Source organism: Physella acuta, unplaced genomic scaffold, assembly GCF_028476545.2.
Source record: "Physella acuta isolate Inbredline_101_S28 unplaced genomic scaffold, ASM2847654v3 ptg000573l, whole genome shotgun sequence".
Taxonomy (NCBI): domain Eukaryota; kingdom Metazoa; phylum Mollusca; class Gastropoda; family Physidae; genus Physella; species Physella acuta.
Window position 1 is genome coordinate 174,582 of NW_026732092.1, and position 10,943 is coordinate 185,524.

Genomic DNA, 10,943 nt, shown 5'->3' on the forward strand with positions numbered 1-10,943 from the left:
AAATCCACTGTGTGGACCACCATCCCACTATGGTGGACCACCAGCCCACTGTAACCCCAGAGATTCACGATCAGGAAGTCAAGCCACTCTCGCTCACCACAGCTCATATCGACTGATGTACGCGAGTATCGAGCTATCGATCTCCAGCCCTGTTGCCTGTTGCTGGTCCATCCTTCCCCCTCCCACTCCTCTACAGCTTCTCTGGTTATTACTACCCCCTTCCCCCCCCCCCCCCAACCCCATCAATACAGCAATCCGTCACGTTTTCCCTACCTCCCCTTATTTTTTCCTATACCCCCCCCCTTCATATTACATTTTTCCGCACAAATTCACCGTTCTGTCCCATCTCCCCAGTAGTAATGTATTTTTAACTTTAAAAAAAAGCCGCACCCCCTCCCCCACCTGATCCCCGCCCCATCGTTGCAACTGGGCTAGTGACTTTCATGTACTGCTGTCCATGTGACCCCATTTCTCCCAGCCACTACCAACAGCAGTTGTTTTTTTTTCTCCACTCACCGATCTAGTCTACACCTATTGCCTGGGATGTTGAACATACGCTGTGGTTAGATTTACTCGTTGTGGAGATGCTTGTTGATTGTTTGCGTCAGACAGGTGTGTTTGCTAAGGTGTTGGGGGGGGGGGGGGAGGGGGGGGGGGGATGGGCTGTGTGTCGAGGACGAGTGTGGATTAAAACAGTGGGCACGTGAGTAGGTTAATGCCAGCTTTGGTCTGTCCATGTTGACCTGGTTAGCGGGGTCATGTCATGAGGTCAAACCTGGGACAAGCGTACGCATCTTCCTCACGTAGTCAAAGAACATTCAAAGTAATGGTCACATTTGTCTATCTTTTACCAAAATAATGGTCACATGTGTCTATCTTTAGCCAAAATAATGGTCACATTTGTCTATCTTTAGCCAAAATAATGGTCACATTTGTCTTTCTCAGCCAAAATAATGGTCACATTTGTCTATCTTTAGCCAAAATAATGGTCACATATGTCTATCTTTAGCCAAAATAATGGTCACATTTGTCTATCTTTAGCCAAAATAATGGTCACATTTGTCTATCTTTTACCAAAATAATGGTCACATTTGTCTTTCTCAGCCAAAATAATGGTCACATTTGTCTATCTTTAGCCAAAATAATGGTCACATATGTCTTTCTTAGCCAAAATAATGGTCACATTTATCTATCTTTAGCCAAAATAATGGTCACATATGTCTATCTTTTACCAAAATAATGGTCACATTAGTCTTTCTCAGCCAAAATAAAAGCTAATGTTCTACCTCAGTACATGTTTATCTTGACAGTTGATGGAAGCATACATTTGATCCAGTAACATGGGGGCAGGGATCTAGCTTCATGTACTATCTGTCCTGATTTTGTTTTAAGTAGGCCTTAAACTATGTGTTTTTATCTTGATGAGCTGAAGGTAATGCAGGTCCACTAGTAATCCTTACAGGTAGTTTTTAGTTCAGGTAATGCAGGTCGACTAGTAATCATTACAGGTAGTTTTTAGTTCAGATAAAGCACGTTGACTAGTAGCATGTGTAGGTTGCTGTTCTACTTGTGGTGAACTGACCTAGATTCATATGTGTGTGTTGTCACTGTGTGGCCATGTGCTAGTTTCATGTGTGTGTTGTTACTGTGTGTGTTATTAGTATGTGTCATCACTGTATGTGTTGACACTGTGTGTTATTAGTGTGTGTACTATGTGTATCACTATATTATTGTTAGTGTGTGTGTGTTGACACTGAGTGTGATCACTGTGTGTGTTGTTACTGTGTGTGTTGTTAGTGTGTGTGTTGTTAGTGTGTGTGTTGACACTGTGTGCATCATCACTGTGTGTTGTTACTGTGTGTGTTGTTAGTGTGTGTGTTGACACTGTGTATCATCATTGTGTGTGTTGTTACTGTATGTGTGTGTGTTGTTACTCTGTGTGATCACTGTGTGTGTTGACAGTGTGTAGCCAAACAAGTTGAGTGTCCATTTAACAGCCCAACTTCCTAGTACCCACTTGATTAATGACAAGCTGATACATTGACATTTGACCTCCCTGACCAGCTTCAGGCTGATTCATCACTTGTGCTTGTTTATTTACCTTGTGTAGTAAACAAACAGTGATGGACATTCTTGACATTTTATATACCTTTCTACTCCTGTTTACGTTCCTGTTCCTGCAGGGTTCAAAAGATGAATGACATGTTGACATTACAGGCGGTGTCTGATGTCATCTAGTATTACACTAATCCCTTACAAAACCTGTTTAGCCTTGGCCGTAACACAGTTGTTTTGTTTTTGTTTATCGACCGATCCTAAAAACTCTTACGCTATTGATGCAGTTAATCTGTTTTTAAAAAACTGTTAAATCTAAGTTTCTGTAGACAGTAGTTTTCTCTATATTAATCTGTTTATCCTTTGGTCACTGTTGATGTCTGTACATGAATCTGTACATGATCCTCCTTACAACCCCTGGCCCTATGGTAATTGTTGATGTCTGTACATGACCCCCCTTACAACCCCTGGCCCTATGGTAATTGTTGATGTCTGTACATGACCCCCCTTACAACCCCTGGCCCTATGGTAATTGTTGATGTCTGTACATGATCCCCCTTACAACCCCTGGCCCTATGGTAATTGTTGATGTCTGTACATGAATCTGTACATGATCCCCCTTACAACCCCTGGCCCTATGATTACAGTCTTCTTCTCTCCTCCACAGAGCCCCCCTCCCAAGTCAGGCTCCCAGTCCAAGAGGGAACAAAAAAGACGCCCCAAGCCTAAAGATGGCACCATGCTGTTCTGTGGGGTGTGTGGGGATAGGGCCCTGGGGTACAACTTTGACGCCATCAGTTGCGAGTCCTGCAAGGCTTTCTTCAGGAGAAATGCTCTCAAGGCTAAGGTCAGTTACACAGACATGTTCATTAACAGCCTAGGTTTACATTTAATTAATTAACTTACAAAGTTTTTGTGAAGTATCATTTAAGTTACACAGACATGCTCATTAACAGCCTAGGTTTACATTTAATTCATTAACTTACAAAGTTTTTGTGGAGTATAAAACTACTATAAACTGGGGTTTGTTTTTTTTTGTTTTTTTTTTTTAGAAACTTTTGTGAGATATATAATTAATATAAATAAATGTTAGCACTTAATTGATTATAGTTAATTTTTATTCTATGATATACTTTTAATGCACTGGATAATAAGTAGTAAACAATATATACTTTTTACCACATAATACTTAATACCTTGTATAAGCCATAACTATTTTGACATTCAAAAGCTATAAACCAATTGGTTTTACAATACTATACTCAACACAAAAATTTATCAGGAAACGTAACTCACTTGACTAATCAATCAAGGAAACGTAACTCTAACCAAGGCCATTTTTTCCCTTTGAAACAGACGTTTTTACCTTCTCCATTCCAGCCCTTTACCTGTAGCTTTGAAGGAAATTGTAAACTGGACGCGCACACACGCAAGTTCTGTTCTGGATGCCGGTTAAAAAAGTGTTTTTCTATTGGGATGAAAAAAGAATGGATCTTAAGTAAGTTTTTTTTTTTTTTTAACCTTCAATAAAATAAAATAAAAATTTTAAATCTGGTTCAGGGTTGATGATAACAAAAAATAAAGAATCCTCTTTAGACCTAGCAATCCATTAGGTAGATAAAGTTGGTAAGTTTGTTGATCTTGGCATATGAAGGGATGGTGTGGTCAGCATTATGCCATACTACCTTTACTTTCCTCAGCGTAAGTTAGGTACCCATCAGAGCTGGGTGGACTCAGGGATGTTCCACCATCACTAGTCCAAACCAAGATCCGAATTAAAAAATTAGGGCTAGCAGCCAATGCTCTATCATTCAACCAAGAAGTCCCTAGGGTTGATGCTAAAATATAAAAATCAAAATATAATTACACTGTCATTTATTTACAACAACATAAATTCTTGAAGACCGGAACAAAATACCCAGAAAATATTTACTCTGTTTGCTCCATTGTGTGGCCAAATCAAATTGTTAAATCATATATCGAGGTCATAACACTTGAGCTGCCTTTTTTTTTTTTTTGCTTACTTCCTGCAATTTTCCAGTAGAGATGATTTTGTTAGCTTTAGATTTTTATTTTTAAAGGCATTGGCAAAATGGAATTTTTTTAACACAATGGCACATATAGAGACTGTCTAAACAGTATTTAATTTTTTTTAATATTTAATCTAATCTATGCTTTTAGAGGAAAAATTGAAGTATTTTAAAAACAATGGGAAAATGTTAAGTTACATCTTTTTTGCAGTGTGGGTAATTTTTAAGAAGCTAGGAAAAAATTAATTAGGGCAAAATATATTTTATCCATATTTTTTTGTTTTTATCATATATTAATATTCATGTAGCAATGTTAAGATAAGGCCCACGTTTCTTTAATGAATATAAACTTTCCAGTTATAGATTTGATTATTTAAGTTTTATCTATCTGTTTTGTGAAATATTTATGGAATCAACTGCTAACTAAATGTTGTTGAATTGTGCAGATGAAGACCAGTTAGTGAAACGTAGACAGCGCCAGCAGACGCGCCAGCTTCAGCAGTCCCCTGGCGGAGGCTCCAACTCTGAGATCCAGCCCTGCTCCTCCACATCAAACGATCTGATGGGCGAGGACAGCGGGATGTCCTACCTCCACCCCGGGCAGCTCCCTCTCCCCCGCCACCCCCACCTCATGTCCACCGGCCAGAACGGCGGTGACAGTGATTTCATGACACTCAACCCCTACTACGACTCCCGCTCTTCTTCAACCTCCCCACTCAAGCGCCACTACATGAGCTTTGACGGCTCCGCTTCCCCCACGTCAACAAGCTCCCCCCCATCACATATCCCACACCACATGGCGCCGCTGATGCCGAACCCCCCTCTACCACACCTGCGCACCCACACCCTGGAGCCTGTCACCAAGATCCCTAAAGTTGAGTACTCCTCCGACGAGGACGACTACTACTATGGAAGCGCTTCCAACAGTGTCAACCCGCTGAGCGAGACCGTCTGCTCGTCCGACGAACTCACTAACAGCTCGTTCGTCAAGTCTGAGATCTCGGATCCAGTGGAAGAGAACGAGGACTACAGCATCCCCCTGCACCCACAGATAGACAGCAGCCTCAAGGAGCTGAGTAAGATCTACGACGAGATATTTGAAGCTGCTTATACCCCAGACCAGGTCCCCAAGTTGACGGAGAAACCCAAGACAGCCAGTCAGCTCTTCAACATGACTGACATCTTTATACGACGTCTGATTAGATTTGCGAAGCATATCCCAGAATTCAAGAGCCTGTCACAGACTGACCAGATTCATTTACTCAAGGTACATGCACATTTGTCTTCATTTAGATAATTTATTCAGATAAATTAACACAGTTTAATCAAGCTTAAGTAAATTTGTGGTTAAAGTAAATTAAAGAGTAAAACTGAAAAAAGGTTTTGTTAACTCACTTGCTTAGTTAATATTCAAAATTTTGGTTTTCCTGAAAAATAAAAATAAAATTTTTTTAATAATAAAAATAATAATAAACTCTTTATTCTAGACCTCTAATGGTTAAAATATTTTTTCCAGGGCGGTATAATGGAAATGTTCGTCCTGCGCTCAGCAATGGGATTTGACTCGAAGAGCAATGGATTTAAATTTAAAATGCTACAAGGCTCAAACCCCGACGCCCCTAAATTAGAAGGCAAGGTGGACTCGTCAGTCATCAACAGCACCTTGGGCAGCTCAATGTTCATCCAGCACATCACATTTGTTAGACAACTTCTAGAAGTTTCTGGCAAGGATAGAACGGTGCTCATGCTGCTGTTTATCATAGAACTCATGTCCCCTGACAGGGCCCATCTGGTGGAGACCAAGCAGGTTATGCAAAGCCAAAAGCGGCACTCCATGTGGCTGAAAGCTTACCTCGAGTCCGTGCATACGGTCGCCAAAGCTAACGCCGTGTACCCCAAACTTCTGGAGAAGTTACAGGACGTACGGAACTTGGGTCAGGAAAGCTGTCAAATGGCGTCGCATTTGGACATAACAAATCTAGAACCCCTGCTGGTCGAGGTGTTTGATCTGAACAGATGAGACCACCAGACATAGGGGAAAATTTGGCTTTTTGATATTTCTAACGGAAACAGTCTCAAGTTTAGCCTGCTTTTGTACAAATAAAACCATGTTGAGCTGTGAAATACTCAGATGTGTCGTCCCAGGGGCGCTGATATCCCCGGGGGATCCTACATTGAAGTGGGTTTGGTTGCCGCAGCATACACCAACCTCGTTTACCTCTTCTGTTGTTTCAGTTTTTTTTTCTGTTTAAAAAAAAAAAAACTACGAAGATACATTTTTAAAAACTATTTGGTCATGTGACATTTCAAACTTTTTTCAAGACCTTGCAGTGATGTATAAAGTGCATAATTCTTGCCCAAGGACATCCGAACTATATGGATCGAGTTTATTAATGCCTTAAAGTGATTTGACAGCTTTTAATGTTTGTGCTAAAAAGGGTTTGTGTTTTAGGTAGTTGGTTGTTGTTTTTTTTAAATCCGAGATTTTATGTCTGGCTCTTCTCTCTGTAAGCCTACAGTCCAGTATCAACAGCCTATGGAGTGACCATGTACTGTAGCCATGCATTTGATGCAGACAGTGCGCAATGCTGTGGTGGACTAGAGCAAGAAATCTAGATTTTGATATCACTGTGTAGGTCCTTACCTCAGTCATGTATTGTGTAGGTCTATACCTCAGTCATGCTTTATGTAGGTCCTTACCTCAGTCATGCTTTATATAGGTCCCATAATATCCATAAGGGTTTTGTCATCCAATTTTTTTTATGTTGTTCCAATCTTCATATTTAACCATTTTTTCTAACCCCCTTTTATTATAGTTTGCTAACATTTGCATGAACTAAGAAATAACACTTAATATTTTACTATATTATTAATTAAATACATTATCATAAATTTTAAGATGGACAACCTTTAACTCATTCAATGTAATCAGACTTTTGACTAAAAACACATTTATAAATCTATATAAGTTAAGGTTTTAACCCAATTTCTAAAAATTATTGTATGTTTATTGGTGCTTGCCAAAGTGGTATGTATGACGTGAGGTACCCACTGTTGTCTGTTATAAACTGCATAGCCACATGGTTTGATATTAATGAGTAGTGCCACATACATTGGCTGTGCATTGGTTTGCCTTTCCTTTCGCTGAGATATTCACAAACCTCACTGCCACCCTATTAGTTAAATCAGTGAATCTGTAGAGCTACATCAAGAAATTTTTCTAAACTCCAAACTGGTCAATGTATTCATTTTGGCAATATTTTTCCCATCCAAGTTTCAAACATTGTTACCTACTTTAAGAAAAAATATTTAAAATTTTTAGCTCGTAACAATATAACATGGATTTAATTCTGATTCTGTCAAGTCTGATAACATTGGCTAATATTTTTAGTGATGTTATCGTTAAAAAGAAATTAATTTTAAAATACTTTTATGAGTAGTGCTGGTCATTCCTAGTGGTTCAACAGTGAAGGTCAAGAAAATGAGTTGACAAAACTCTACTAACAAGTTTAGATTTTTTTTTGGTTGTAAACATTGAAGAGATGTCAAATAAAGTTTGTTATGGTTTAGTGCTGTAGAAAGGTGAAGTTCTGTGCCATACATTTTCAGTGCCTAATGAATGAAGAGAGAACTAGCTGTTTGGGTTCCTAATCTATCCTTAACTTTCCTGTAGGAAGGTAGAAGCTGTTAAAACACTGCAATGTGTGACATGCTTGCTAAAAGGTGTAATCCAGTTCAATAAAACCTTTCCCATACATTTTACAATGCATTAGTTAGATGAAACTTATCCTAAAGTTTACCTATCCCAGGGTCCCTTAGTTAAAACATTTGACTCCAAATGATTCAACTCTTCGCCTGAACTCAGTTCTTAAAGCTTTCACAGCCAAACCTCCATGCCATCTTTATAAAATAAAACATTGATTAATTATTAATTGTACATAAATGTTGCATCTTATACCTCAAAGATTAATGACTAAACCTGTACAATGAGATAATCTATAAATGTCTATAAGATGTTATTTCCCCTCACCACGTTGTTTAACTTATAACTGTGGTATGGCTTTCAATATACCGGTATTTATGTCATGTAGTTTTGCCTACATCATATTATGTTAATTATGCATTGGCTTGATACGTTTGATGTTTTCATGCACAAATCTCGGTGCGGTTCATCCCTCCTGTATGTTAAAAACATCACAACTTTGATCTCTTATGTTACTGTCTTGTCTAACTTTAATATTGTGGTTGTGTCTGTAAATAATAGCAAGAGAAAAAAAAATTACAAGTCAAGGCAGTTGTTTTTGGAAAGTATCCATGGCAACACCCTCTGTTTACAGTGCTACATCAGAGACCAATTTACCCTGCTCATCTCATCAACTGCTCAAAAAAATCATTTTTTTTTTCTCCAATCAACTTTTTCCTTACTTCAGCCTATTAATAAATTATTAAATTTTTAAAGTGAAATCATTCAGTTCTTTTAAAAAATTTACTGTACACATTAACTGTAGCATTGTAAAAAGTTAAATATTTGTTTTATTCACTACTTGCTAACTTATCTTTTTGTTTAACTAAAGTGTGTCATTGCTTTCTGCTTCATTTTGTTATTAAACTTTTCACATTTTACTATAACTAGCGGGTCCTAATTCATATTCATAATTTTTTATTGATTCAAATTAGAATGAAGAAAACAGCTTTTACACTATAACACTAAGAATGAATCAGCAATTTCTTACACTAGATGGTGTCAGGTTTGATTGGTCTGTTTCTCCATTTTTTTGTCAACACATTTAAACTGGATAACATTTTTTTCTTGGTATAAAAAATATCTGGAAAAAAAAATCTCATTAAATCATGCTAGCTGTACTGTTTTCATTTGAAATGATATAACAATTTTGTTACTGTTCTAATATTTGTTCCTATACTATCTGTAGCCAAGTTTTTAATGTTTTCATGTAAATTTGTTATTTTTAATTTGTTGACAGTGGTTATTGTTGAAGTATTGAATTTACTGAACATGTTGGTGTCATTTTGTAGATAGGCTGTGTTAGATTTGATATGGAAAACATCTTTTTAACTAATATACATTGCCTCCTGTATAACCCATCATTTTGTTTTGCTAAAGTGACTACACATTATTTACATTTAATTTTTATACACTGTTTTAGAGGTGTCAGATTTGTTCTAGATGAGATTATACCTTGTTACTGTTAATGTACTGTTTATTGAGGGAGTTGGTTTTAGTGCTGATGTATTTTGTCAAGCCTAAATTGAAACCTTCCTGCAACAATTCAGTTCTTTGTTGGTGTGTTTTAAAAAACTTTATTTATTTTGGAAAGATAATTGGTATTTACAATTTTTAATAAAGGGAGACTAATTTTTAACATTTTCAATATATTATTTTGGTATACAATAAAGCATGTTAACATTTTTAAATATTATTTTGGTGTACAAAAAAAAATTTAAAACTCTGTGTTAACCTTTAAAGAATGTTCGACAGAATTTTTCAGCCTTTAAACTGTGATAGAAAACTGAACTCTCTTGAACCTTGTTTTTTTTTTTTTTAGCATGGCAATTAACAAAATGGCAATCTGTATGTACATTTATTCTTAGAATTGTCCCTTGTTAATTTTTATATCACCACAGAGAATAAGCACATAAGTTTAGTCATCACTTCTCAGCTGAAAATAATTACACGTAAATGGTTGCTATTTTAGACTACTGACTATTTCTTGGGCAAACACTTTTATAATTTTTTACATAAAGTTTCAAGCATTTTTCCAACTATAATTCACCGAATGAGGGTATAAAATAGAACAATTTAAAAAATTTTCTTAGGTTCGATTATTTCATAACCACATACATAGAAAAATATTTCTCTTTTCTTATAAACTCATAGCAAACGAATAAGAATATGAATGTATCATTTGCTTGTAAATTTTAGCGTAACACACATGTGATGCTGGTTCAATACATAAAGTAGCCGAGCCTGTCTTTTAATTCAGTACATCAAAAACTGGTTAGTGTCAAGTAAACTTTTATCAGATAGTGAAACTGTTTCATCAGCTTAAACTTGATTTTTTTTTTTAAAACTGTAAACTTTTTTGATCAACTAAAATTGTTTTGATCAAATAAATTTTTTTTGATTGACTAAATTTGTTTTGATCAAGTAAAATTGTTTTAATCAACTAAAATTGTTTTAATCAACTAAAATTGTTTTGATCAAATAAATTTCTTTTGATCAAATAAATTTGTTTTGATCAAATACATTTGTTTTGATTGACTAAAATTGTTTTGATCAACTAAATTTGTTTTGATCAACTAAAATAGTTTTGATCAACTAAATTTGTTTTGATCAATTAAAATTGTTTTGATCAACTAAAATTGTTTTGATCAACTAAATTTGTTTTGATCAACTAAAATTGTTTTGATTGACTAAAATTGTTTTGATTGACTAAAATTGTTTTGATTGACTAAAATTGTTTTGATTGACTAAAACTATAAGAAAGATTGTTTTCTTGTTCTGTTTATCATCTAAGTGCTTTCCTCTGGAATGTTCTTGAAGCTCATGTTGTGATACATTGTCTGAACCACACAAGGAGTAAAGCACTGCACATTTGTGGCTTCATTATACTGGCTAATGTAACTGGAGATGGCTTGGCTCTTTGCTTCACTGCTCATATTTTAGTCGAAGAATATTTTATGTTGTTGTATTGGGGGCAAAACTATTTCAATAACATTAATTTCCAATAACTAATAAATAAAACAATTCAGGGGCTAAATTAATTATTAATAGTAATTTCCAATAACTAATAAATAAAACATTTCAGTTGTTTTGACTTAAAAGCACTTGTTTGAAAA

General features: G+C 36.1%; 1 protein-coding gene across 6 annotated transcripts in view; it reads left to right on the forward strand.

Moving 5' to 3' along the window:
• LOC131946853 (nuclear hormone receptor HR96) overlaps window positions 1-10,189 on the forward strand; it is a 102,170-nt gene extending 91,981 nt beyond the window's left edge. For 5 of the 6 annotated variants that reach the window (XM_059307826.1, XM_059307827.1, XM_059307828.1 and 2 more), the window contains 4 exons: window positions 2,723-2,902; window positions 3,412-3,553; window positions 4,532-5,352; window positions 5,602-10,189. In XM_059307826.1, coding sequence (XP_059163809.1) covers window positions 2,723-2,902; window positions 3,412-3,553; window positions 4,532-5,352; window positions 5,602-6,105 — 1,647 coding nt within the window. In that variant the 3' untranslated portion in view covers window positions 6,106-10,189. The remainder of the gene's footprint in view (window positions 1-2,722; window positions 2,903-3,411; window positions 3,554-4,531; window positions 5,353-5,601) is intronic. The other variant, XM_059307825.1, reaches the window with a different exon arrangement.
• Window positions 10,190-10,943: the final 754 nt, after the last annotated feature.